We start from the raw sequence: 27,752 nt of genomic DNA, 5'->3' as shown, positions 1-27,752 counted from the left end.
TTCAGAAGAAACACTTTCGTTTCACTTCTCTTCTCGAGAGCCAGTTCGTGTTTCTTCACGAAGACTGCGTTACCTGTTTTTCGTTTTGAGAGGGATGCAGAATTCTGTATTTTATTTACTTATTAATTTTTAAAAAATATTTTTATTGATTTCAGAGAGGAAGGGAGAGGAAGAGGGAGAGAGAAACCAATGATGAGAGAGAATCATGGATCGGCTGCCTCCTGCCGCCCCACACTGGCGATCAAGCGTGCCACCTGGGCGTGTTCCCTGACTGGGACTTGAATCTGGGACCCGTCAGTCCGCAGGCCCACGTTCTGTCCACTGAGCCAAACCGGCTAGAGGGTAAAGACTGCTTTCCCGGTTCCAGGTGCTTTTGTCTTCCTGCCGGTTTATACTTTACAGTCGTCGGTTTTCCGGTGTTTTCTTCCTCAGACTCACCCAGTCCCTCGCTCACGTGGTCCTCTCCCTGCCCTGGGCTCCTCTGGCTCCTTGGTTAGGCAGAGTGGCCGCAGGGACAGGACTGCATTTTTTTTAATTTTAATTTCTTGGTTAATCCTCACTCGAGGATATTTTCCCTATTTATTTTTAGAGAGAGTAGAAGGGAGGGGATGGAAGAGAGAAACATGGATGTGAGAGAGACACGTCGATGGGTTGCCTCCCGCATGGGTCCCAACCAGGGTTGGGTTTGGAACCTGTAACCCGGGTACATGCCCTTGACCAGGAATGGGACCCACGACCCTCCAGGATGCAGGCCACCCTGCAGGGCGGGTGGGTGTTTTACGCGTGGGTCTGGACACTGCAGTTAAAGCCACACGTGGAGCTGCCCCGTGTGGCAGTGACTTTCCCGGCCCCCCTCTTTCCGCGCTCAGAGAAACGCCATCGAGCGTTTTTGTGGGGAGGTGCGGCGCCTGTGCCACGCGGAGCGGAGGAAGGACTTCGTGTCGGAGGCCTACCTGGTCACGCTGGGCAAGTTCATCAACATGTTCGCCGTGCTGGACGAGCTGAAGAACATGAAGTGCAGCGTGAAGAACGACCACTCGGCCTACAAGAGGTGAGCCGTGCCCTGCGCCTGAGCCCCTCGGAGGGCGCCCGGGAGTGCCTGGTGAGCTTGCTTCCTGTACACAGCTGGGTGTGCATCCAGGGGCGCGGACGTGACTGCCGCTGGCTGGCGGTGGTGACTGGCCAGGCCCAGGACTGTGCTGTTGTTTGTGAATCCTCGCCTGAGTGTATTTTTCCACCGATTTTTAGAGAGAGTGAAAGGGAGGAAGGAGAGAGAGGGAAACATTGATGTGAGAGAGACACATCGATGGGTCGTCTCCTGCATGCTCCCTGACCGGGGCCAGGGGTTTTGCCTGGAACCGAGGATTGGATGTGCCCTTGACTCACATGTGTGTTGAGTGCTCAGCACCCTTGGAGACAGAAGCACAAAGACCATTTCCCGCTCACAGAGCCGTGGGGTCACTGCACGGGCGTTGGCGAGGGGCAGGTGGGACCTGCAGCCTGAGGATGCCAGCCCAGCAGTGGGTGGAGCTGGCCCTGTGGACTGGCACCGTGCGGTCACGTGGAGCTTCCCGGTCCCAGACCCGCTCTCCTCCAGGGCGGTTTTCCTCTTGGATGCGGAGGAGATGATTGGAAAAGGCGGGCATGGCGTGGCGTGTGCTTCTGGAACACGTGTGGGTGGCTGGTGGCAAGGACGGGGAGGTGGGCGGTCAGAGCAGAGCCAGCTGTCTACGGACAGACTTTCTCTAGAGTCCGTCCTCGGTCCTGCTGACGTCATGGCTGGTTAGAACAAGATGACAAGGTGCCGGCTGATGTTCCCTCGTGCCACACCAGGAATCGGAGCTATAACATTCAGTTGGAGGAGTTTTTACTTTGCCTCAGAATAGGCTGTAGTTACATGGCCTCTGAAATCATGCGACTGCTGCTGTGTCTTTAAAATGAAATGGACATCCGCCGAAACTGGTTTGGCTCAGTGGATAGAGCGTCGGCCTGCGGACTGAAAGGTCCCAGGTTCGATTCCGGTCAAGGGCATGTACCTTGGTTGCGGGCACATCCCCGGTGGGGGTTGTGCAAGAGGCAGCTGGTCGATGTTTCTCTATCATCGATGTTTCTAACTCTCTATCCCTCTCTCTTCCTCTCTGTGAAAAATCAATAAAAATATATTTAAAAAAAAAAAAAAAAAAAAAAAATGAAATGGACATCGGATGGGGCGCATCATTGATTGGGTTCCTCCTCACGCCCCCCACTGGGGATCGAGCCCACAACCCGGGCCTGTGCCCTGACCGGGAATCCAACCATGACCTCCCGGTTCATGGGTCCAGCCTCCACCAGCTGGGCTCTTCTTTTTCTGAGTCATGAAGCATGTTAGCGGATTAACTGTTTTCTTTTCTCCGGCTCGCACAGGGCCGCTCAGTTTCTACGGAAAATGGCAGACCCGCAGTCCATCCAGGAGTCACAGAACCTGTCCATGTTCCTGGCCAACCACAACAAGATCACACAGGTGAGGCTCGCGCGCTCCTGCTCTGGCGGATGGGGGCATGGCTGGGGTTCCGGGGCCAGAGGACCTGGAGCAGCTGGTGGCATGGGGCTCCCTCTTCCAGTCTCTGCAGCAACAGCTTGAAGTCATCTCTGGCTACGAAGAGCTCCTGGCGGACATCGTGAACCTGTGTGTGGATTACTACGAGAACAGGATGTACCTGACGCCCAGCGAGAAACACATGCTCCTCAAAGTACGCGGGCGGGGACGGCTGTCGAGGGCCTCGCGGCGGGAGGGACACAGGAGAGAGGGACAGCCAGGGTCTGTGATCCTTTTGTCAACATTTTTATATATATATATATGTTGTTGTTGATTTCAGAGAGGAAGGTAGAGGGAGGGTGAAACATCAATGACGAGAGAGAATCATTGACCAACTGCCTCCTGCACGCCCCCTACTGGGGATCGAGCCTGCGACCTGGGCCTGTGCCCTGACCTCCTGGTTCCTAGGTCGACGCTCAACCCCTGGGCCAGGGCTGAAATGGCTTTTCTGGAGAAAGAGTGACGTGTCATGTCTGGAGGTGCTTGTGGGTCTGAGCTTCCTGTGCCATTTGTGCTTCTTCAGGTCATGGGATTTGGTCTGTACTTGATGGATGGGAGTGTCAGCAACATCTATAAACTAGACGCCAAGAAAAGAATAAACTTGTCCAAAATCGACAAGTTTTTCAAGGTGAGTGAGTGACATTTCCATAGACGTGTGACCGTGAGGGGTCCTGGGACGTTGTGCCTGCTCCCGCCCCTCCTCCCACACAGGCTCTGTGGTCCCGAACGAAGGGGACCAGGCCTTGCGTCCCTGGTCTGCCTGGTCACTCGGTAGACTTGTCCCTGTGGGCGCCCACAGCGGCAGTCCTTGGCCATCGTGGGGTCGCAGGCCGCCGGGTGGTCACACCGCCGTCTGTCGGTCCGTTCTGTCGAGATGGGCAGGAGGTGGTTTCTGGGTTCTCACCGGTGTGCACAGGGCCGCTCAGGTTGAGGGCACGTCTGCGCACGTCCGTTGGACGCTAGCCCGGGGCTGGGATTGGGGTCGCGAGCGTAAAGGTTTTCAGAGTTTGTAGACACGGCCTAACCGCTTTCCGTGGGCCTGCCTGCCGGCAGTGAGCGAGGTTCCCCTTGCTCCCTCGCCAGCACCTGTGGGAGTGGGCGTCCTGAAGGGCGGGCGTGCCGCTGCGGTTGCTGGGCCCCCGACGCCTCAGCCCTTGGTGTGTTTTATGGAGCGTCACTTGACTGTTCTTGGTTTTTCCCTGAGACTTGTTTCTGCACGTTTTCTAGGTGCATGTGCCCCAAAATGCAGCCATTCCCCTAGCGGCTCCTTCCTCTTCCTTAAAGGTGTCCTGTGATGAACAGAGGTTCTTCGTTTTATTGTAATCCGATGTGTCCGCCTTTAATGTCTACTTTAGGAAACGTTTCCATACGGCAGGGATTTCCCCATACAGTGGGATTTTCTCACGTTAGCTTTTGGACACATCACTCTCCCTTTCCATCTGGACCTATAGTTTCCCTTGGAACTGGTCTCTGTACGGCATGAGGTAGGGGTTGGCATTCTTCTCTGTCTCTCTCTCTCATTGTGATTAGTTTTGTTTTTTAATACATTTTATTGATTTTTTATAGAAGAAGGGAGAGGGAGAAAGAGTTAGAAACATCAATGAGAGAGAAACATCCATCAGCTGCCTCCTACACCCGCGCCCCCCCCACCCCCCCCACTGGGCATGTGCCCGCAACCAAGGTGCATGCTCTTGACCGGAATTGAACCTGGGACCCTTGAGTCCGCAGGCCGACGCTCTATCCACTGAGCCAAACCAGCTAGGGATCATTGTGATTCTTTTAATATCTTTATTGATTTCAAGAGGAAGGGAGAGGGAGAGAGAGATAGAAACATCAATGATGAGAGAGACTCATCGATTGGATACCTCATGATCACCCCCTACTGGGGATCGAGCCTGCAACCCAGGCATGTGCCCTGCTGGGAATCGAATCTGCGACCCTTTTGTGCATGGAACCACGCTCAACCAACTGAGCCGCACCGGCCAGGGCTAGGGGTTGACATTCTTGGATTTTTTTCTCCGTATGGAGATCTAGCTGACGTGTCCTTTCATTGCAGAGACGATCTTTTCCCACGTTGTTCTGTGTTTGGTGGGTCATAAACCAGGTGTCTGTCTGTCTGTGGCTCTGTCTTAGGTCCTCTGTCCTGCCCCACTGGTCTCCATCCATGCTCCAAGGCCACACTGTCCTAGTGGCTGTGGCTTCCCAGTAGAGTAGGTCTGCTCACCAGCAAGTCTTCAGTTATGTTCTTCAAGATTGTCGTGCGTATCATCCCTTCACCTTTCAAAATGCATTTAGAACTGGCTTGTGATCGCTCACCACTCGTAAACCACCTTCCTCCTGGGATATTGTTTGGGGTTCCATTGCATGTACAGATTAATTTAGGGAGAATGGACTTTGTTAAAATACCAAGTCTTCCAATACGTGAACCTGATATATGTCTCCATTCACTTAAAACTTTACATGTTCTCTGGAATTTTTGGTAGTATTTTTGCTTAGAGGTATTGTCTATATTTTGTTTAATGTATTCATACATTTTTTTTAAATTTTTGGATGCTTTTGCAAATTCTCTCCTTAAATTTTCATTTTCTAGTTGTTGCTAGTATGTAGAAATGCAGTTGAATTTTTTCATTTATGTAGAAATGCTTGACCATGGATCAAGCCAGAGTCAGGTTAATTTCCACATTTAAAATAGTTTAAATGATTTTATGAAAGTTGGTACTTTTATTTTGTTCTTGAAGTGAATGTAGAAGTTGTTCACCACTTTTTTTGCACTAAATGATTTGCAGAGAATGCTTTTAACCATCAACAATCTATGGCATTATTCATTCACGTAATTATACATTTGGTCACTAAACATACATGATAACCCTATTTTTTTTTTTCTTTGACTACAGCAGCTCCAGGTGGTTCCACTGTTCGGGGACATGCAGATAGAACTCGCAAGATACATCAAGACCAGCGCCCACTACGAGGAAAACAAATCTCGGTACAGGCATGAGCTGCCCAGTTAGAATGCTCTGAGATGTTTCTATTGTCGTTGTTTTGTGTGTTTTTTAAGACAGAGGGAGAGAAAGAAACATTGACATGAGAAAGGAACATCCATCAGCTGCCTCCCCTACATACACCAACTGGGGATCAAACCCACAGCTTAGGCTATGTTTTCCATTGCAGGGAGGGATGGAGGGAGAGGGAGGGAGAGATGGAGAGAGGGAGAGAGAGAGAGAGAGAGAGAGAGAGAGAAAGACCTATGTGAGATAGACACATCAATTGGTGACCTCTTGAATGCTCCCCAATCGGGCCTGGGATTTAACCTGCAGCCCAGGTACCTGCCCATGACCCGGAGTTGAACCCACAGCCGTTTGGTGTGCAGGCCGGTGCTCTGACCGTTGATGCACACTGGCCAGGGCTCATGTTACCTTTCCGTCCCAGGTGACATGCAGCATGACTTTGCATTGCTTTCCGTGGGCAGCGTGGGGGTTAGATAATCATGTCCTTCACCAAGGGGACCCCCGGACGTGCCCAGCACCCAGCTGGCCCCACACACAGCTGTCCCACGTGACTGACTGTATTCCCTGTGCTGCACTTGGGAAGCAGTTCGGTGACGAAGGAGAGTTCACGACGACGTTTTAGAAGCAGGCGCCCGCCCGCCCGCTGACCCGCTCCCCCGCTCCCGTCCCGCCAGGTGGACGTGCACGTCCTCCAGCAGCAGCCCCCAGTACAACATCTGCGAGCAGATGATCCAGATCCGCGAGGACCACATGCGCTTCATCTCCGAGCTGGCGCGCTACAGCAACAGCGAGGTGGGCAGGCCAGCCTGGGGGTCGACCTGGGAATCAGGGCCACCTCCGCCACAGCCATCATGGGGCTTCGGAAGAACTAGGGGCATCCCTCGCAGTCCTCAGGGGAAAGGGCCCTGGGGGTCCCACACGAGGTGCAGAGAGCGGCCGGGGGGGGGCTGTGGGTGTGGGGTTTAGCAGGTGCCCTCTTCATCAGGGAAGATCACCCCCTACTGGGGACTTGGGGGTTAGGACAGCAGGGAAGGGCAGGGGCAGTGAAGAGGGGTGGGGGGGGGGTCAGCCAGGACTTTCCCTAAGGCACTCCACTTGCCCTTTGCTTGTGTAGCTGCCGCCTGTTTATTAATGATGGATGTCTTGTGTGTGTGTGTGTTAATCCTCACCCAATAATATTTTTTCCATCCATTTTTAGAGTGTGTGGGGGAGGGGGGAGAAAGAGTGAAACTTCGATGTGCGAGAAACACATTGGACACATTGATTGGCTGCTGTCCACATGTGCCCTGAGGGGCGCTGGGGATGGAACCTGCAACTCAGGCACGCGCCCTCGACCGGGAATCAAACCCTGGACCCTTCAGGGCTCAGGCTGAGGCTCTAACCACTGAGCAGCACTGGCAGGGCCCAGATGGATTGTGTGCCCCATCACGTCACATTCTGGGCCAGTGCCCTTGGGGGGGTCCCTGGAGCGGGTCTGATGGGACGGGGGAGACTCGGGGCCAGGTTTCCGGATTTGGGACAACTTTTCGATGCTCCTGTGATGCTCCAGGTTGTCACAGGCTCCGGCCGCCAGGAGGCCCAGAAGACAGACGCCGAGTACCGGAAGCTCTTCGACCTGGCGCTGCAGGGCCTGCAGCTGCTGTCCCAGTGGAGCGCGCACGTGATGGAAGTGGTAGGTGGCCTCGCTCGCTTGCAAGGAGGCAGGAACACAGGGAACCTGGACAGCGTCCTCCCCTCCCCACCCCCCAGACTCATCAAGAGATGGACTAAATGCCCTGACCGGTGTGGCTCAGTGGGTAGAGTGTCGGCCTGCGGACTAGCGGGTCCCGGGTTCGATTGCGGTCAAGGGCATGTACCTTGGTTGTGGGCACATCCCCAGTAGGAGGTGTGCAGGAGGCAGCTGATCGATGTTTCTCTCTCATCGATGTTTCTAACTCTCTATCCCTCTCCCTTCCTCTCTATAAAAAATCAATAAAATGTATTTTTTTAAAAAGAGCTTCAATCCCTCTCCTATTAAAAAAAAAAAAAAGGACTAAATGATACTTTTTCTCCATTAACTTTGGTTCTTGGATCAAGAACAAATTGGCTTTTTATTTTGGGCCCTAGAAATAAGGTTACATATCAATTTAAATGGAAGACAACTGAACATACGGTTCATGCACCCATGTTACAAATCAATGGCCTCATCTGTTAGCATTGATAGACTTTAAATTGTAATGTTACGATATTTTTTAAAATATATTTTTATTGATTTCAGAGAGAGGAAGGGAGAGAAACATCGATCAGCTGCCTCTTGTAGGCCCCAACCCTGCCCGTTGTTTTCTGCCCCGGTGACCTTCCATCCCTGGCTTGTCCTTTCCACGGCCCGTGTCTGTCTGCCTGTCCTTCCCACGGCCCGTGTCTGTCCTTCCCACGGCCCGTGTCTGTCTGCCTGTCCTTCCCACTGCCGTGTCTGTGTGCCTGTCCTTCCCACGGCCCGTGTCTGTGTGCCTGTCCTTCCCACGGCCCGTGTCTGTCTGCCTGTCCTTCCCACGGCCCGTGTCTGTCCTTCCCACGGCCCGTGTCTGTCTGCCTGTCCTTCCCACGGCCGTGTCTGTGTGCCTGTCCTTCCCACGGCCCGTGTCTGTCTGCCTGTCCTTCCCACGGCCCGTGTCTGTCTGCCTGTCCTTCCCACGGCCCGTGTCCGTCTGCCTGTCCTTCCCACGGCCCGTGTCTGTGTGCCTGTCCTTCCCACGGCCCGTGTCTGTCTGCCTGTCCTTCCCACGGCCCGTGTCCGTCTGCCTGTCCTTCCCACTGCCGTGTCTGTGTGCCTGTCCTTCCCACGGCCCGTGTCTGTGTGCCTGTCCTTCCCACGGCCCGTGTCTGTGTGCCTGTCCTTCCCACGGCCCGTGTCCGTCTGCCTGTCCTTCCCTCGGCCGTGTCTGTCTGCCTGTCCTTCCCACGGCCCGTGTCCGTCTGCCTGTCCTTCCCACGGCCCGTGTCTGTCTGCCTGTCCTTCCCACTGCCCGTGTCTGTCTGCCTGTCCTTCCCACTGCCGTGTCTGTCTGCCTGTCCTTCCCACTGCCGTGTCTGTGTGCCTGTCCTTCCCACGGCCCGTGTCTGTCTGCCTGTCCTTCCCACGGCCCGTGTCTGTCTGCCTGTCCTTCCCACGGCCCGTGTCTGTCTGCCTGTCCTTCCCACGGCCCGTGTCTGTCTGCCTGTCCTTCCCACGGCCCGTGTCTGTCTGCCTGTCCTTCCCACGGCCCGTGTCTGTGTGCCTGTCCTTCCCAAGGCCCGTGTCTGTGTGCCTGTCCTTCCCACTGCCGTGTCTGTGTGCCTGTCCTTCCCACGGCCCGTGTCTGTGTGCCTGTCCTTCCCACGGCCCGTGTCTGTGTGCCTGTCCTTCCCACGGCCCGTGTCTGTGTGCCTGTCCTTCCCACGGCCCGTGTCTGTGTGCCTGTCCTTCCCACGGCCCGTGTCTGTCTGCCTGTCCTTCCCACGGCCGTGTCTGTCTGCCTGTCCTTCCCACGGCCCGTGTCTGTGTGCCTGTCCTTCCCACGGCCCGTGTCTGTCTGCCTGTCCTTCCCACGGCCCGTGTCTGTCTGCCTGTCCTTCCCACGGCCCGTGTCTGTCTGCCTGTCCTTCCCACGGCCCGTGTCTGTCTGCCTGTCCTTCCCACGGCCCGTGTCTGTCTGCCTGTCCTTCCCACGGCCCGTGTCTGTGTGCCTGTCCTTCCCACGGCCCGTGTCTGTCTGCCTGTCCTTCCCTCTGCCGTGTCTGTCTGCCTGTCCTTCCCACGGCCCGTGTCTGTGTGCCTGTCCTTCCCACGGCCCGTGTCTGTCTGCCTGTCCTTCCCACGGCCCGTGTCTGTCTGCCTCCTACATGACCGGTATCGGAGCACGTACAGTCTGTTTATCCCCTGTCTCTCTGACTAGTATTCCTGGAAACTCGTGCACCCGACGGACAAGTACTCCAACAAGGACTGCCCCGACAACGCCGAGGAGTATGAGCGCGCCACGCGCTACAACTACACCAGCGAGGAGAAGTTCGCCCTCGTGGAGGTGCGTCTGTCTGTGGTCTCTGCCTCCGTCGCCCCTGGGCTCCCGTGGGCTCCCGTGAGCAGATCGAGGGGGACAAGCAGCAACCTGGCACCTGAGAGCCAGGAGTCCCGCCCTCTGCCCCCCTGAGAGCCCAGTTCCCAGGCTCTGCCAGGTGCCTGGGGTGGTGGGCACCTGGGCGCCCTCTGTCCTCGGGCGTCTTGGTGAACACACGTTCATTTCACTTACAGTTTCCTATTTAAAAAAAAAAAAATTGTTTCTATTGACTGAGAGAGAGGAAGGGAAAAGGGAGAGAGAGAGAGAAACATCGACCAGGAATCATCAGTCCTGAGCAGGAATCGAACCCACGATCTTGTGTATGGGATAGTGTCCCAAACAACTGAGCCACACTGGCCAGGGCAGGATTTGCTTCTTGTGTTTTTTTTTAATAAAAATTTCTCTTCTATTTAAAAAGGCAACACATTCATGAAACAAACCCGAGCAGGAGCGCAGGTGGTGGGGGGAGGCCGGCGTGTGCACCTCCCGTCAGTCACCCCCTGTCAGTCACCCCCCGAGCCTGGTGTCCCCGCAGGTGATCGCCATGATCAAGGGCCTGCAGGTGCTGATGGGCAGGATGGAGAGCGTGTTCAACCATGCCATCCGGCACACGGTCTACGCCGCCCTGCAGGACTTCTCCCAGGTGACGCTGCGGGAGCCGCTGCGGCAGGCCATCAAGAAGAAGAAGAACGTCATCCAGAGGTCAGCGCCCTGCGCTCGGGGCCTGGGTCGGAGGGTCGGTGTAGGTGTACGTGGCCGTGCAGTCGTAACTTCCTTTATGTACGCACTAGAGGCCTGGTGCACGAAACTCATGCAAGGGTAGGCCTTCGCAGCCCCGTCCCCGCCCGCCCCCGCCTTGGCCTGGCGCTGCCCGCGTCTGCCGTCACACGCCCCCAGTTCCACGGAGCCCCCTGATTGGTCACCCCGCAGAGGGTGGCCTGGGACGCCCTCTTTGGAGCGATTGCAGAGCTCCCCCTACATCGATCGACCCGCCAGCCGGTGGCCCGGGCCTCCCTCTGTGGGCTGATCAATTGAGGAGGGCCCCCTCTCCCCCCGTATTGATCGCCCCTCAGAGAGTGGCCCGGCCTCCCTCTGCTGGGCGATCGTGGGATGATGTCGGCCCCCCGACCAACCTCATCGCGCCCGCCCTGACGGACCTGGTGCCAGTGCGTGTCGCAGTGTGGTCGTCTGGATGGTCGTTCTGCTGGTCGGCTGTTTGGTTGATTTGCGTGTTACGATTTTATTATTACAGACGAGGGCCCAGTGCATGAATTCGTGCGCCATTAAAGGAACTGGGCCGCGAGGCTGCAGGGGGCACAGGAGCAGGTCTCGCCCCGTCCTCCGCGCCCCTGCCCAGCCCCTAGCCAGTCCCGTCTGCCAGCAGCCCCACGCGCTGCCGCGCCGGCCCCACTCGCAGCCACTGACGGCCCAGAGCGACGGCCGGTGCCGGCAGCGGGTGCGAGCGGCCGGCAGGACCGGGCGCGCAGCAGCAAAGGATTTTCAGTAACCACCCGAGTCTCGTCTTGATGACGGTTGGTCTCGCACCCCACTCACCTGCTCCACCACCCTGCCGCGGCCAACGCCCGCTATGTTCCGCGCGCGCCCCCTGGCGGTCAGCGCACGTCATAGTGACTGGTTGTTCCGCCGTTCGATCTATTTGCACATTAGGGTTTTATAGATATACTAGAGGCCTGGTGCACGAAATCCGTGCACTGGAGGGAGTCCCTCAGGCCAGCCTGCACCTTCTCCAATCTGGAACATCCCTCTCACAGTCGGAGACTGCTGGCTCCTAACCACTCGCCTGCCTGATTGCCCCCAATGCCCTCCCGAGGTTGGGTCTGGGATGCAGGTGAATGGGATTCCTGGCTGGCTGACACTGACAGCAAGCTGACCAACGGCCAATTCTGCAAGGAATGGGGCCCCCTCCTCCCTCCTGTCAGGGTCCGTTTGAAGGCCGACCGTGCCCCCGATCACACGAGACCCAGAGTGCCGCTGTGCCCTGGCCGGCCGGGGCCCACAGCTCCCTCCCTCAGCTCCCTAGCCGGCTGTTCGGTCGTCCATCCAGTCGTTTAGGTTGTGGTGGCACCTGGCTTTTTATATATTAGGATATATATGTATGTGTGTGTGTATATATATATATATTATTGGTATTAGAGAGAGAAGAAGGGGGGGAGAGAGAGAAACATTCATTGGCTGCCTCCTGTACGCCCCACACTGGGGATGGAGCCCACAACCTGGGCACGTGCCCTGACCGGGAATAGAGCCGTGACCTCCGGGTTCATGGGTCGACACTCAAACACAGAGCCTCTGCAGCCGGGCAGCCGTCTGTTTTTAAAGTTTCCTGTGGAGCTGGGTGAGCGTCAGGTGAGACGCAGTGATTGTCGGTGTCCCCGCGGCTCAGCGCCCCGCCGTTTTCAGTGTCCTGCAGGCCGTCAGGAAGACCGTGTGCGACTGGGAGACGGGGCACGAGCCCTTCAACGACCCGGCCCTGCGGGGCGAGAAGGACCCCAAGAGCGGCTTCGACATTAAAGTGCCCCGCCGCGCCGTGGGACCCTCCAGCACGCAGGTTCTCGCCCCTTGTCCTCCGCCTCTGCCGTCCCACAAGAGGGCCAACCCTGCGCGGGGGGGGGGGGGGGGGTCGGGAAGCGCAGCCAGGGGTGAAACGGGGTCCCCTCTACTCTGGGGCACATCCCGTCTCGCCTGGGTCTCTCCGGCCCCTCTGTCCGCGGCCCGCGTGGGTCCGAGTGCTGGCCGGGACCGCGTGGGGGCTGCCCGGTTCGCCCACGTGCATGCAGACCTTAATCTGACGGCCCAACGCCCGAGTCCAAAGTGTGGGTGACCATCTGTGTCTGTTCACCTGTCTCTCGGTGGCTGTTTCGGGGCATGGGTACGACTTTCGTGTTGTGCTGCAGAGTGTCATTCCTGAAGCGACAACTTGGAGAGACTTAAAAACGCAGCTTTTGTGTGTCCCGGACTTGAGTCACCACCCCTCAAGTTGTTTCTCTCGTTCGTGCCTCCCCCCAAAAAGCAGCTTTCTTCTGACTCACACCTGCCCCTCCGCCCTCTGCTTTCTCCTCCCACGGGGGCCCGGCCCTGCCTGCCGGTCACCAGGATCCCCAGCAAAGCACGTTGCTGGCTGTGAAGGGGACACTCCGCCCGTATCTGGGAGGAAGCCCCGTCCGGGGCCCGCCCGCGGCGTACGCCCTACGTCCCCTGTGTGTGTCCCCGCTCCGCGTGTCGTGTGACTAACGCTCTCTCCGCCTCTCCCGTGTCTGTCCGTGTCTAGCTGTACCTGGTGCGCACCATGGCAGAGTCCTTGAGCTCCGCTGAGCTGCTGCGGCAGCTCAAGTCTCTGGGCATGGAGAGGCTGGTGCATGTGGTTAACGCGTTTCTGAGGCAGTCCTACACCTATCCGCCTCTCTTAACCTTCGGGGGTAAGACACCGTTCGTTTACCTTCTGACGTTCAGGGCCCGGAGGCGAGGTGCCTCCCTCGCAGTCCTTCCTCCCGGGCAGCAGCCACGCGGCCACGTGGTCGGGCGCCGGACCCCTTAGCGGAGCCGGGGGAGCCCGGCTCAGGTCAGGGCCTCGGAGCAGCCCCCCGGGGCCGAGCAGCGTCTGGTGCGACTAATGCTCCTGTGTGTTTTCTCCCGCAAACGTGTCCCCGGATACCGCAGCTTTACATGGTGAGAACCATGCTAGAGTCCCTCATTGCAGACAAAAGTGGCTCCAAGAAAACCCTGAGGAGTAGCCTTGAGGGGCCCACCATATTGGACATAGAAAAATTCCACCGCGAGTCCTTCTTCTACACCCACTTGATAAATTTCAGCGGTAAGAGACCTGCTGACCACGCCCGGCCCAGCATGCTCTAACACCGCTAACACCGTCCGGAGCGCTTCCGCCTGCTGACCGTCCCCGCCGAGGTCCCCTCCCGCACCCGCACCGGGTGGTGACGCGTGGTGACCCCGTAGCCGCCTGCACCTGTTGCTGTAAACGCATGGCCGGCCGGTGCTCCCTCCGAGAGGCATGGCCTTGGGAAGGGTGAGGGCCGTGGGGCCGGAGCTGGCCCTTCGCCACTCAGGGTCTGACAACCAGGCGCACGTCCCCTCGGCGGCCACCTGTGCCGCGAGCAGGTCCCCGGCTCAGGCCGCGGCCCCGGGCTGACAGGTCCCCGGGACCAGGCTGCTGGGGGATGCCCTTGGGTATCCCGTCACGGCCGTGTGCTCCGAGCGGGAGGCCCGTCGTGGCTGGGAGCTGCAGGTTTGCAGTGAGTGGCGAGCTTTTTGCTTCTCGCTCCGTCACAGGGCAGGAGCGTAGAAAGCGGTCCTTTTGTGCTAGACAGACGCACACGGAGCGGGCACGAGATGCTGCGCCTGGTCCCCATCCTGGTCTCCCTGCTCCTTTTCATGAGCACATTTCCTCCCGCCCCCGAGGCTCCAGGGTCGACAGGGCCCACGAGAGGCACCGATGTCCCTGTCGGACCCGCAGCCCAGACGCCGCCTCTGTTCTTCCCGGGGTGAGACGGGCACAGTCCAGGTGGCTTGGCTGCGGTCAGTCGCCCGTCCCTAGTGTTAGGTGCCCCGGGACCCTGTCCGCTCACCACCCCGCATGGCTCCGGGCTGATGGCGACGGAGCTGGCGCCTGGTGCACGGCCCTCGCCCTGTCCGTCCGTCTGTCTACTTTTTGCCGGTGCGTCTGTGCCGTTTGCGGAGACTGACCCACCGCCGTGTGCGCCCCCCAGAGACCCTGCAGCAGTGCTGCGACCTCTCGCAGCTGTGGTTCCGCGAGTTCTTCCTGGAGCTCACCATGGGCCGGCGCATCCAGTTCCCCATCGAGATGTCCATGCCCTGGATCCTGACCGACCACATCCTGGAGACCAAGGAGGCGTCCATGATGGAGTGAGTGTCCGGGGCCCTGCTGGCTCTTTGCTCGTGGTGACGGGGGCTCTTCGTTGGCTTTGGGGAGGGGAGAGGTCGAGGCGGCCTGGCTGCTCTCATTGCTTAATTTGACGCCGCGATTCGAGGGGAGAGACGAGAGAGTCGTCCAAGGGACAGGTTTCTTGCCTTTTTTTAAAAAAATGTTTTTATCGATTTCAGAGAAGTTGGGAGAGGGAGTGACAGAGAGAAACATCCATGATGGGAGAGAATCATCGATCAGATGCCTCCCGCACAGCCCCCACTGGGTATCCAGCCCGCGACCTGGGCATGTGCCCGAACCGGAATCGAACTGTGACTTCCTGGTTCATAGGTCAACACTCAGCCACTGAGTCATGCCAGCCAGGCAAAAATAGTATACTGCTAAAAATAAAAAAGTCCTCATTGTTGTGCTTATTAAAAAAACTTAGAGACCCAAGTGCACAAATTCGTGCCCAGGTAGGGTCCCTAGGCCTGGCCGGCGATCAGGGCCGATCGGTGGGGCAACCAGTGGGGGGATCAGCCCCGGCTCACACCCGCCCTGGCTGGCCTGATGCTGCCCACTCACCGCCCCGGCCCCCGCCACCCATCGCCTCCCTCTGTGGGGTGACCGGCAGGGTGATGGGGTCCCCGCTGGCACCCTCCTTGGCTGGCGGCCTGGCGGCGGCCGGGCACCACCTGCTCGCCAGCCCCACCCCCCGCCACCGCCGCGGGCTGGGGGCAGCTCCTGCGTTGAGTGTCTGCCCCCCCAGGTGGTCAGTGCACATCATAGCGACTGGTCATTTTGCCGTTTGGTCGATTTGCGTATTAGGTTGTTATTCTGTAGGGTAGGATGCTGCATCCTTTTGGCAAAAACCTTTGAAACAGGATAAGGGAGAAGGTCCAGTTGCCGGAGGCCCGTGACTCGGGCGTGGCCTGGGTCTGGTGCCCAGCCCACGGGGGGTTCGCTGCCCAGGCTGTGCCCTCGGCCTCGCAGGAGCCGAGCCTGGCACTTGACGGGATCGGTTTTCCCCGGGGGAGGAGAGGAGAGGAGAGCGGAGCGGGTAGTGCTCGGGCTCGGGAGCTGCGTGTGCGGGGCTGGCTGACCGCTCCCTCCGCAGGTATGTCCTCTACTCCCTGGACCTTTACAACGACAGCGCCCACTACGCCCTCACCAGGTTCAACAAGCAGTTTCTCTACGACGAGATCGAGGCCGAGGTGAGCGCCCACCCCGGAAACCGGCTCTGCCAGGCCCTTGGCTGAGGGCTGCAGGCAGCAAGCCTCCCCTCCAGCTCGGGAGGGAAAGAGAGTTTGGGGCAGCCGTTCTGTCCGCACGCCTCTCTGCGGCTGCTCCGTGACCAGGAGCTGGAGGGGGTGAGCCAGTTCTCCCGGCGGCTCGCCCGCCCGTGGTGGCGGCTCTGACAAGAGCTACAAGCACAGGGACAGCCCCTCGTGTGCCTCTTCCTCCCAGGAGCCTGTGCTGGTTGCCTTCACAGTTGCGTCACGTGCATCCCCTGGCCTTATTGGCCTCACTTATGTTAAAGCTGGAAGGTCAAACCTTCTGACTCCCTTCACCCTGTGCCTCTGGCCACCCCCACTCTCTTTTCTGCATTTGAGTTCGTTGTTTTGTTAAAATCACACCTGTAAGTGAGACCGTACAGCACTTGTCTCTGCCCAGTGTATTGCACTTAGCATAACGCCTTCAACATCCGTCCATGTTGCACAAAAGGCAAGATTTTTTTATTTTTCTGGCTGAATAATATTTCATTATACATACAGGGTGTGGCAGAAGTAGGTCTACTGTTGTCATGTGGAAAATAATACAACAATGAACAAAGAATAATAATACCAGAATGAACTCTGCACAGACAACGCTAGGACGAGGACCAGAGAGAAAGGGGGTGGGAGCAGGCAGAAGAGGGAAAAGGGGGGTAAATGGTGATGGAAGGAGACTTGACTTGGGGTGGTGACCACAATGCAATGGGCAGATGATGTGTTATAGACGATACATCTGAAACCTCTATAATTTTACTCACAAGCGTCACTCCAATAAATTCAACAAAACAATAAATCCTGTGTTTCGTGCATTCACAGCTGTAAACCTACTTTTGCCCCACCCTGAAGATAGCACGTTTTCTTTATCGAGAGCGTTATCTGATCTCAGCTTAGGGAATCAAAATGCAGTGTCTGCTTTCTTCTTCTTCAGGTGAATCTGTGCTTTGACCAGTTTGTTTACAAGTTGGCTGACCAGATATTTGCGTATTACAAGGTCATGGCCGGGAGGTAGGTGTTTTGTGGTTTGGGGACGGAACCTTGAGTAGCTTGATCCGATGTTCGCATGACAACTCGGAGCAGGTGAGCAGCGTCCTCCCTTCCTTCCGTTCTAGCTTGCTGCTGGACAAACGGCTGAGATCCGAATGCAAGAACCAGGGGGCCACGATCCACCTCCCGCCCTCCAACCGCTACGAGACGCTGCTCAAACAGAGGCACGTGCAGGTGAGGCCTTGCCCGGCGTGGCGCGCCCGGACCCGCCTCTGAAGTAGCGATGTTTCCTTAGCGTTCGCGGGATGTTAGCAGGAGTCCGTGTGGCGAGTGGCTGGAAACTGCCTCATGAGGTGCTGAGAGTTCAAAGGCACACGGTTCCTGTTGGAGGATTTTAGTAGGAGTCTGTGTGGCGAGTGGCTGGAAACTGCCTCATGAGGTGCTGAGAGTTCAAAGGCAGACGGTTCCTGTTGGAGGATTTTAGTAGGAGTCCGTGTGGCGAGTCCGTGTGGCGAGTCCATATGGCGTGCTTCCCTGCAGCACGAGGGGAGACGTGCAGCGCTGTGCACCTGCCCTGCCCAGGCTCCTTTTTTTTCAAAAGTTATCTTTTTAATGATTTTTAGAGCGAGAGAAAGTGAGAGCCGGGGGGTCCCTCAGCCTGGCCTATACCCTCTCACAATCCGGGACCCCGCGGGTAGGGTCCCCAGGCCTGGCCTGAGATCAGGGCCTAGTGGGGCTTTCCTTCCCCGGGCTGCAGGCAGCTGGCCCCACCCCACTGCCACGGCCACTGCTTGCCATCTGTGCAGCGCTGCCCCCCCTGCCCTGCCACTGGTGGCCTCCCTCTGCAGGCGACAGGCTGGGGTGCAATGGCTTGGCTGGCCTGGGCCTCCCTCTTTGCTGGGGGGTGGGGCCAGCCCTGCGAGGGGCCGTCTGCTTACCTGATCTCCCCTAACCACTCACCTACCTACCTGATCACCCCTAACTGCCCCTAATCACTGTCTGCCTGCCTGATTGCCCCTAACCGCTTGCTTGGGGACGGGGCCAGCCCGGTGAGGGGCCGTCGGCCTATCTGATCTCCCCTAACCTCTGGCCTGCCTGCCTGATCTCCCCTAATCACTCTGTCTGCCTGCCTGATTGCCCCTAACCGCTGGCTTGGGGGCGGGGCCAGCCCTTCGAGGGGCTGTCGGCCTATCTGATCTCCCCTAACCACTGGTCTGCCTACCTGATCTCCCCTAACCCCTCTGCCTGCCTGATTGCCCCTAACCGCTGGCTTGGGGGCGGGGCCAGCCCTTCGAGGGGCTGTCGGCCTATCTGATCTCCCCTAACCACTGGTCTGCCTACCTGATCACCTCTAACCCCTCTGCCTGCCTGATTGCCCCTAACCGCTGGCTTGGGGGCGGGCCAGCACTGACTTCCAGTTCAGCCTCCGGTGGTTACTGGTCGTTACGACCCAGGGGTTTTATATATTAGGGTAAGTTTCTGGAGGGGACATGTACATATATTCTTGCTTGTTTTAGCGTTCACTCTCTCCACCCTCTCACCCGCAGCTCCTGGGCAGGTCCATCGACCTCAACCGCCTGATCACCCAGCGCGTCTCGGTGGCCATGTACAAGTCGCTGGAACTGGCTATCGGACGGTTTGAAAGTGAAGACCTGACCTCGATCGTCGTACGTGCCCTTCCTTCCCTCAGGCCGGGCGGGGGTTGGATTCGGGTCACGGGGGTTATAGCTGACTTTATTTACGACCTTATCGATACATTGAACCAGTGAAATCAAAACATAGGCTCCAATTAAGCTTGGCCTTCTTTGAGCAGGGAATTCTTTCAGAGAGAATTTCATATGGTAGATAGGCAACGGAGGTCCAACACACGTATCGTAGGGTCCCTGGAGAAGGAGAAGCAAAGCAACAGCATGGACCCAACATGTAAAATTTTTAAAACACGTTTTTATTGATTTTTAGAGAGAGAGGGAGAAGGAGAAACATAGATGTCAGAGGGAAACATCCATCAGCTGCCTCCTGCAACTCCCCACACTGGGAATCAAGCCCACAACCCGGGCATGTGCCCTGACTGGGCATCGAACCCTGCGTGACCTCCTGGTTCATAGGTGATGCTCAACCACTGAGCCACACCAGCCGGGCAGGAGTGGCGTGTTAAAGGCCACTGAGGGTGTGAGAAACCACTCCCGGTGCCTGGCAGACCCCGCCTCATGCATTCGTGGTCCGGCTCGCTGACCGCACCCCGCCGTGTCCAGCTCCGTCCCGCCGCCCCACGGCGCTGCCCCCGTGGGGAGGGGATGCCGCTGTCCGGGCCCCATCCCGTCCTCCCTCCCGTCCTGTGTCCCGCAGGAGCTGGACGGCCTCTTGGAAATCAACCGCATGACACACCAGCTGCTGAGCAGGTACCTGTCGCTGGACAGCTTCGACGCCATGTTCCGGGAGGCCAACCACAACGTGTCCGCGCCATACGGGAGGATCACCCTGCACGTCTTCTGGGAGCTCAACTACGACTTCCTGCCCAACTACTGCTACAACGGCTCCACCAACCGGTGAGCACCGCCCGGCGGCCCCGGCGCCCCACCCGGTCCTCGTCGGGGTTCTCGTCGGGGTCCTCGTCGGGGTCCTCGTCGGGGTCCTCGTCAGGGTCCTCGCTGCCCACGGGCCCGGCCCCACCAGGTCCTCGTCGGCGTCCTCGTCGGGGTCCTCGCCGCCCACGGGCCAGGCCTCCTGGGCTCCCTGACGCTCTTCGTTTCTGAACTCTGCACGTTTCCCGGCCGTCGCGGTGTTTGTGTCTCGGGCACGTTCTGGAGAAGATTTCTTGGAGTTTTTCTATGATTATTACTTCAGTTCACGAGGAGGGAGATTTAACTGATGTTTAAGTGGAAAAATGATGAATATTTAAAAACGGTTACATTTTCTTTTTCCTTGTTCTTATTCAGATTTGTTCGGACAGTATTACCGTTTTCTCAGGAATTTCAAAGAGACAAACAGCCAAATGCACAGCCCCAGTATCTGCATGGGTCCAAGGTAGGCTTGTGTGTGTGATGATTTGTGTGTGTGTGTGTGTGTGTGTGTGATGATTTGTTTGTGTGTGTGTGTGTGTGTGTGATGATTTGTGTGTGTGTGTGTGTGTGTGTGATGATTTGTGTGTGTGTGTGTGTGTGTGTGTGTGATGATTTTTGTGTGTGTGTGTGATGATTTGTGTGTGTGTGATGATTTGTGTGTGTGTGTGTGTGTGATGATTTGTGTGTGTGTGTGATGATTTTTGTGTGTGTGTGTGTGTGTGTGATGATGTGTGTGTGTGTATGTGATGATTTGTGTGTGTGTGTGTGTGTGTGTGTGTGATGATTTTTGTGTGTGTGTGTGTGTGTGTGTGTGATGATTTTTAAGGTCACACTTTGGCAGATTTTGAAGTTTAATTTAAATCAGTTCAGTTACGATGGTTTAACTCTATCATGCCAGGTATGAAATGTTATTGTTTTATGGATGGGTTGATTTTTAGAAAGAGAGGGAGGGAGGGAGGGAGAGAGAAACATCGGAGTCTGAGGGAAATGTCAGTCCGCTGCCCCCGATGACCCCCCGAACCTGCCGCTCCGGCCCCTTCGCTCTGGCTCCTCCGGGAGCCGCGGCAGCCCCGCCCGGCTCTGCTTTTGCTTCTTCTGGCTCTGCCTTGTTCTAAATGTCTTTGCTGCAGTCAACAAATTCCTGCTTTTCTACCAAAAAAAAGACAAAAAGACACACCCACTGGAAACAGCACGGGGTTAGGACGCAGCTTCTGGGGAGGGCCGGGCACGCCCGGCTTCCTCTTCCCCGCGCCCGCGGGGGTGGTGTTGGCGCTCTTCCTCCGAGGGGGGCCCCTGCGGGCTGAGCAGCCCTGGGCTCTGGTGGGAAGCTCGGGGCTGAGATTCGGGCAGGACGTCCTCCTCACAGGCGCGCGAGGAGCCTGTTCACCTAACGACACAGAGGGCCCTGCGCTGGGAAAGTCACGGTGCGTGTCCGCGGGGCCGCGGGCGGGTGTCGGGCGAACGGGAAGCCGGGGCTGGTGGAGGGAGAAGCGGCCTGGTTCCCGGGGACACGTGGGATTTCGAGCGGAGAGTGAGGCTGCTTCCATCTGCTCCACGGCCCGCCGTGCGCTTAGGGCACCGAGGGGTCCGTGGGAAAGAGGAACCGGGAGCCGAGCTGGTTTTCCTGGTCGCGTCCTCACTTCCTCCTGCCCCGGCGTCTGAGGGGCTGAGGAGGAGCCAGAAGTCTGGCCTTGGAAGGGAGGGCGTTCGGGGACTGACCCCAGGTCTGCGCAGCCTCTGGCCGGAGCGGGGGGTCATGCCATCTCAAGGGGTAGCTTCCTGGGTTGGTTCTGAGGGACGGGACGTCCCCACAGCTCTGTTCTGTCAGTCCTGCTGCCCAGAGGCGTCTGTGTGTCTCGGGGTCAGAGGCTCCGGAGACTCGTTCTGTGTTTTGTTTTGTTCATCCTCATGGAGGACATTTTGCCATTGATATTTAGAGAGAGTGGGAGGGAGGGAGTAGGGAGAGAGAGAGAGAAAGAGAGGGACAGAAACACATTGATTGGTTGCCTCCCATGACTCTCGGGGCGCATGCCCGGGTTGTGGGCTCGATCCCTAGTAGGTGGCGTGAAGGAGGTGCCTGATCAATCATTCTTATCATTGGCTAGAGGCCCAGTGCACGAATTCATGCACGGGTGGGGTCCTTCGTGGTGGTCTGCGGGGATTGGGCCCAGCTCGCACCCCACCGGGCACCCCGCCTTGGCCTGGCGCTGCCCCCTCACCTGCTCCACCGCTGTCCTACTCTCTTCGGAGCCCGTCAGGGCCAGCAGTGCCTCCACTGCCAGCATCATATCACTGATGCCCGCCATGTTCCACGCCGCCCCTGGTGGTCAGCACACGTCATAGCGAGCGGTCGAACTCCCGGTCTCCCTTTCGAACTCCCGGTCAAACTCCCAGGGGAATGCCCATCCCGGGGGACAATTTGCATAGTAGGCTTTTATTATGTGGGATGTTTCTGTCTCTCCTCCTCCCTTCCTCTCCCTGAAATCATTAAAAATATTAATAAAGCTGCGGCAGAAGAAAAAAAAATATTAATAAAGCTGAAACCGGTTTGGCTCAGTGGATAGAGCATCGGTCTGTGGACTGAAAGGTCCCAGGTTCAATTCCGGTCAAGGGCATGTACATTGGTTGCGGGCACATCTCCGGTAGGGGGAGTGCAGGAGGCAGTTGGTCGATGTTTCTCTCTCATCGATGTTGCTAGCTCTCTATCTCTCTCCCTTCCTCTCTGTAAAAAATCAATAAAAAATATATTAAAAATATATATATTAATAAAAAGATATTAAGCTGTGAAGTGCAAATATATCAAGGTGTGTGCGGTGCAGCTACAGACGTCCCGAGAGGGAAATGCATAGCCCGGGTGCTTCCTGCTGCGAGTGAGCCCACGTCCTTAGACGGCTTTGCAGCCCCGTCGACCGAAAACCACGCCGAGCGCCTTGACCACGCGCCCACCCTGCGGGGCCGCTTTCCCAGCTCCCACTGCCCCTCGGGGTCTGTCTCCAGTGCGTCCCCAGGAGGCTGGGGGCCGCCCTGTTGCAGCAGTGAGGCGCTAAGATGTATTCCGGTCCCAGTCCAGGACCTCAGAGTGGCATCTGTGGAATGGCCACTTAAATAAGGTTGAAAACCCAGTTTAGAGAAACCAAGATGGCGGCATAGGTAAACACCTGAACTGCTGCCTCGCACAACAGTTTCAAAACTACAACAAAAAGGCAAAACGGACGTCCTCCAGAACCACGGGAGGCTGGCTGAGTGGGAGTTCTACAACCTGAAGGGAAGAGAAGAGCTCACGGAGATCCCAGTCTGTATTTCCTGTGCCGCAGGCGCTGAACCTGGCCTACTCCAGCATTTACGGCAGCTTCCGGAACTTCGTGGGCCCCCCCCACTTCCAGGTCATCTGCCGGCTGCTCGGCTACCAGGGCATCGCGGTCGTCATGGAGGAGCTGCTGAAGGTCGTCAAGAGCCTGGTACGCTCCCTCGGTGCGCCTCCTCTGCCCCGTGAAGGGTCCTGCCCCCTTCCGGTCGGGGGGGCTTTTCCACCTCCCACGAAATGCTGACACCAGCTGGTGCGCAGCTCAGACCTGACACTGCCCCGTTCCCTTCGGATCCCCCAGGTGAAGGGCTCAGTCCCACAGACCGCCCCCCAGACCCCCAGACTCCACCCGCGTGTCCGGGCTGCCGCCCGTGCCTCCCGACCAGCTGCCATCAGCCAGAGGCTCCTGCCACCCCGTCCCCTCCCCGCCCCCTCCACACGCACACACACACACACACACGCACACACACACACACACACACACACACACCCGGGTTCAGTTGCTAGAGCAGCTCACGGGACTCAGGCACCTAGTTCCTCCCAGGTGAGCAGGCCGTCCTGGATACCTGTTCCGTGCACTTATCCGAGGGAACGTGATAAAATCTTAATCCTGAGCCCATTGTTTTCAAGATTCCCATGTCTTCCCATGTGTTATAAACTAACCAAGAGGAAGCTTGATGCTCGTTTCTGTCCATGTAATTAAAGCTGTTAACGCAGAACCGGATGGAATTCTAAGATGACAGAATCTAAGCTATGTGGGTCAGGACCCAGAAGCAGTTAGAATACAGATGAGCGGGGTCGCTGGCCTCAGCCGTGACCCGTGACAGACCCCCGCCAGGACCCCAGGGTGGCCTCCCTCAAAGCTGTGCCCCTTGGCAGGTGGTTGGGGCCCAAGGTGACCCAGACTCTGGTCTTAGGTGAGGAATCCGGACACGGGCCTGGCGGGTGCCGCTTCCTCGCACCCTGCCCTCCCCGGTTTCACAGCCCGGAGGGCTGTCAGTCCTTCGCATCGCCCTGCATCTTAGACCCCGTGTCACGGGTCCCGTGGGCCGTCCCCCCTCGGGACAGGCCCGCCCGTGGCGGACACAGCCCCTGTCTCCGCAGCTGCAGGGCACCATCCTGCAGTACGTGAAGACGCTGATGGAGGTGATGCCCAAGGTCTGCCGCCTGCCCCGGCACGAGTACGGCTCCCCGGGTGAGCGCGGGCGTCGCCCTGGAAGGCGCGGGGTGGGTGGGGGGAGAGGCTGTGGGCCCAGCTGTGCCGTGGGGGGTTCGGCCCCTCCAACACCCCCTAACCCTGCCCCCCTCGCCCCCAGGCATCCTGGAGTTCTTCCACCACCAGCTGAAGGACATCGTGGAGTACGCGGAGCTGAAGACCGTGTGCTTCCAGAACCTGCGGGAGGTGGGCAACGCCGTCCTCTTCTGCCTGCTCATCGAGCAGAGCCTGGTGAGCGAGCGCCGCCCCCCCCCCCCCCCAGCACGGCCGTCACCCCCTCCCCCCAGCACGGCCATCACCCCCAGCACGGCCGTCACCCCCCCCCCCAGCACGGCCGTCACCCCCAGCATTGCCTCCCACCCCAGCACGGCCGTCACCCCCAGCACGGCCATCACCCCCAGCACGGCCGTCACCCCCCCCCAGCACGGCCGTCACCCCCAGCACGGCCGTCACCCCCCCCCAGCACGGCCATCACCCCCAGCACGGCCGTCACCCCCCCCCAGCACGGCCGTCACCCCCAGCACGGCCGTCACCCCCAGCACGGCCATCACCCCCAGCACGGCCGTCACCCCCCCCCCCCCAGCACGGCCGTCACCCCCAGCACGGCCGTCACCCCCAGCACGGTCGTCACCCCCCAGCACGGCCGTCACCACCCCCCAGCACGGCCATCACCCCCAGCACGGCCGTCACCCCCAGCACGGTCGTCACCCCCAGCACGGCCGTCACCACCCCCCAGCACGGCCATCACCCCCAGCACGGCCGTCACCCCCAGCACGGCCGTCACCCCCAGCACGGCCGTCACCCCCAGCACGGCCATCACCCCCAGCACGGCCGTCACCCCCAGCACGGCCGTCACCCCCCCCAGCACGGCCGTCACCCCCCCCCCAGCACGGCCGTCACCCCCAGGGGGACATCACCCCCAGCACGGCCGTCACCCCCAGCACGGCCGTCACCCCCAGGGGGTCAGAGGGCGTTGGGAGAGGCTTCGTCTGTGGGGTCATTCAGGGGGTAGGCAGGACAGCACCCTCTTATTCACGACGCTCTAGACCAGGCGTCCTCAAACCACGGCCCGCGGGCCACATGCGGGTGTTTTTGCTGTTTTGTGTTTTTACTTCAAAATAAGATATGTGCAGTGTGCATAGGAATTTGTTCTTAGTTTTTTTAAACTATAGTCCGGCCCTCCAACGGTCTGAGGGACAGTGAACTGGCCCCCTGTTTAAAGAGTTTGAGGACCCCTGCTTTAGACTCTCATTTTAATTACGTTCCTGCCCTGGAAACCCCGAAGTGCAGTGTAGTGCGCGTGAGAACGTTTTAGTGCGTGAGCATGGTGAACAGCTACACAGGGCCCCCATATATGGAGCTGACACTCAACATGGGTGTGAACTGGCCGTCTCCGCGGAGAACTCCGCGTGTCAGTGGACCGCGTCGCTCACACCCGATCAGCGCCCCCCGCCACCAGCCCCCGACGGCTCTGCCCGTCTCCTGCGAACTGACCGCCTCACGCCGCCTTCTCCTCCGTCCTAGTCTCTAGAAGAAGTGTGTGACCTGCTGCACGCAGCCCCCTTCCAGAACATCCTGCCGCGGGTCCACGTGAAAGGTGAGCTGGGACACCGCGCAGTGACGTGAGTGTGGAACACGGAAGCGTGTCAGGCTCTCTGTGATGTGATCTCTTCCACGGGCTTCAGAACAGACGGGCTGGGTGTGGGGTTTGAGCCCAGAGTGAATGGAGTTGGAAATGCAGAAGGTCACTCTCCTGGGCTTTGCTGTTTATTACATTTGTATTTTTCAGTAAGTTTTCAAAAGAGAAGGTTGGACAGAAACTCATTCCTGCCGCTGTGAATTAAAACAGCAAAGGGGTCGGTTCTGTGCGTGAATTTCCAGCGATAACCTGCATGTGCCATGTTCCTTTCACAACCTTCCCGGGTCTGTTTGTGTAAACTGTAACCGCCGTGACCGCTTTTCCCACTGCAGAGGGAGAGCGACTCGATGCCAAGATGAAGCGGCTGGAATCCAAGTACGCGCCCCTGCACCTCGTCCCTCTGATTGAAAGACTGGGGACCCCTCAGGTAATCTCCTGGGTCGGCAGCCGCTGTTGTTCATGGGGCGTCCACGTCGGGCCTGGGTGAGGCGGGTGGGCCGGCTCCGGGGGGCCCAGACCGGGAGGCATCTGCAGGCGGCTGGATGGGTCCACTCGGCCCAGGGTCTCCAGCGGGTCCGTCCCAGGACCTGGCCCCGGGGCATTTCGAATCGCTGTGTCTGGAATGGGCGTAGAACACCTCCCGGCAGGGGAGACGCCTGCAGAGGGGTCGCCCGCTCCGGGGTCCATCTCTCGTGACGAAGGCTTGGTCCCGGGCGTTTTAGAACAGACAGGGGCGGGGGGGGGTCTCCGCTGGGAGGCGAGGCACCCGGGCAGAGCTCCTCGGTCCTCGGTCTCAGCACGTCACCCTTTCGGACCAGACGATGCTTTGTTGTCGGGCTTTCCCGTGACTTGTCGGCTGTGACGCCGTGTCCCTGGCCGCTGCCCGTTAGCCGCCCCGAGACTCGCCCCGTGTGGTGGCGATGACAGTGTCTGCACACGTGGCCACGGTGCTCTGCAGACGCCATCGTTCTGTCCTCCACCGGGCACCCCACTGACTCTTGTAAGACGGGGAATCCTGACCTTTCTCTTGTCTGGTGCTTCTGCGAGTGAAGATCGTTTTCCACGAAGTCAGAAGGAAAACGGGGCTCGTGGGTTCCGCCCGCGGCCTCCCGTGGGGCCCCATCGCGTGCTGTCCTTCCCGCAGCAAATCGCCATCGCGAAAGAGGGGGACCTGCTGACCAAGGAGCGTCTGTGCTGCGGCCTGTCCATGTTCGAGGTCATCCTGACGCGGATCCGGACCTTCCTGGACGACCCCATCTGGCGCGGGCCTCTGCCCAGCAACGGGGTCATGCACGTGGACGAGTGTGTCGAGTTCCACAGGCTGTGGAGCGCCATGCAGTTTGTGTACTGCATCCCCGTGGGCACGCACGAGTTCACGGTCGAGTAAGTGTGCGCTCTGGGGACGGGGAGGTGGGTGCTGAGCTGCTTTAAAGCTACTTCGGTGCAGGTTCTCACGTGGCTTGGGGCTCGGCCTCTGGGGGTCGACCCTGGAAACTTCGGCACGTGGGTGTGCATTCCTTCAGCCAGGGCCCCAGCCTCATGAAGTCCTTCCAGGAGGGTCTGCGATCTAAAAATGGGTTAGGAAATGGGGTGCCAGAGGAACCCGGAGGGGTCTTCACCAGAAATGGACACGCCGCCGCCTGCCCAGTTTCCCCAGCAGGTGGCTGGACCGTGGACGTCTGGAGACAGTCAGATGCAGGAAAGACTTTCATTGGTCGCCCATTCTGCTCAGGGCTTCTTGTTTTTTAGTCCTCACTTGATATTTTCCCATTCATTTTAGAGAGAGTGGAAGGGAAATTGAGAGAGAGAAACATCAACAAGGAGAGAATCGTTGATCGGCTGCCTCCTGCGAACCCCTCAGTGGGGATCGAGCCTGCAACCCTGGCATGTGACCTGGCGGGAATCGAACCCTGACCTCCTGGTTCACAGGTCGGCCCTCAACCACGGAGCCACACCGGCCGGGTGCTTACGGCTTCTTGTTTGCAGGCAGTGCTTTGGCGACGGGCTGCACTGGGCCGGCTGCATGATCATCGTTCTCCTCGGGCAGCAGCGGCGCTTTGCTGTCCTGGATTTCTGCTACCATCTGCTTAAGGTCCAGAAACACGATGGCAAAGACGAGATCATCAAAAACGTGGTACGTGGACGAAAGCCCTGTGTCCTGCGGTGAAGTTTCACGGTAAAGCATGCTTTCTGTCTATGACAGCTTCTTCCTCGGGCGATGTTT

The 27,752-nt window shown here is 58.4% G+C and overlaps 1 protein-coding gene across 4 annotated transcripts in view; it reads left to right on the top strand.

Moving 5' to 3' along the window:
* The window catches only part of CYFIP1 (cytoplasmic FMR1 interacting protein 1), a 33,615-nt gene that overhangs the window by 4,613 nt on the left and 1,250 nt on the right, over positions 1-27,752 (top strand). For 2 of the 4 annotated variants that reach the window (XM_054713249.1, XM_054713250.1), the window contains exons 6-30: positions 870-1,051; positions 2,404-2,500; positions 2,601-2,729; positions 3,099-3,203; positions 5,470-5,561; positions 6,258-6,375; positions 7,133-7,255; positions 9,498-9,623; positions 10,192-10,358; positions 12,075-12,222; positions 13,332-13,485; positions 14,396-14,552; positions 15,668-15,764; positions 16,753-16,829; positions 16,934-17,042; positions 18,356-18,475; positions 19,155-19,354; positions 19,745-19,832; positions 22,684-22,827; positions 23,778-23,868; positions 23,990-24,120; positions 25,414-25,486; positions 25,861-25,955; positions 26,673-26,911; positions 27,515-27,662. In XM_054713249.1, coding sequence (XP_054569224.1) covers positions 870-1,051; positions 2,404-2,500; positions 2,601-2,729; positions 3,099-3,203; positions 5,470-5,561; positions 6,258-6,375; positions 7,133-7,255; positions 9,498-9,623; positions 10,192-10,358; positions 12,075-12,222; positions 13,332-13,485; positions 14,396-14,552; positions 15,668-15,764; positions 16,753-16,829; positions 16,934-17,042; positions 18,356-18,475; positions 19,155-19,354; positions 19,745-19,832; positions 22,684-22,827; positions 23,778-23,868; positions 23,990-24,120; positions 25,414-25,486; positions 25,861-25,955; positions 26,673-26,911; positions 27,515-27,662 — 3,210 coding nt within the window. Of the gene's footprint in view, positions 1-869; positions 1,052-2,403; positions 2,501-2,600; positions 2,730-3,098; positions 3,204-5,469; positions 5,562-6,257; positions 6,376-7,132; positions 7,256-9,497; positions 9,624-10,191; positions 10,359-12,074; positions 12,223-13,331; positions 13,486-14,395; positions 14,553-15,667; positions 15,765-16,752; positions 16,830-16,933; positions 17,043-18,355; positions 18,476-19,154; positions 19,355-19,744; positions 19,833-22,683; positions 22,828-23,777; positions 23,869-23,989; positions 24,121-25,413; positions 25,487-25,860; positions 25,956-26,672; positions 26,916-27,514; positions 27,663-27,752 lie in introns of those variants that run through there. The other 2 variants (XM_054713251.1, XM_054713252.1) reach the window with 2 other exon arrangements.

The sequence above is a fragment of the Eptesicus fuscus genome, chromosome 25, assembly GCF_027574615.1.
Source record: "Eptesicus fuscus isolate TK198812 chromosome 25, DD_ASM_mEF_20220401, whole genome shotgun sequence".
Taxonomy (NCBI): domain Eukaryota; kingdom Metazoa; phylum Chordata; class Mammalia; order Chiroptera; family Vespertilionidae; genus Eptesicus; species Eptesicus fuscus.
This window is presented reverse-complemented; position numbering and strand designations above follow the sequence as displayed.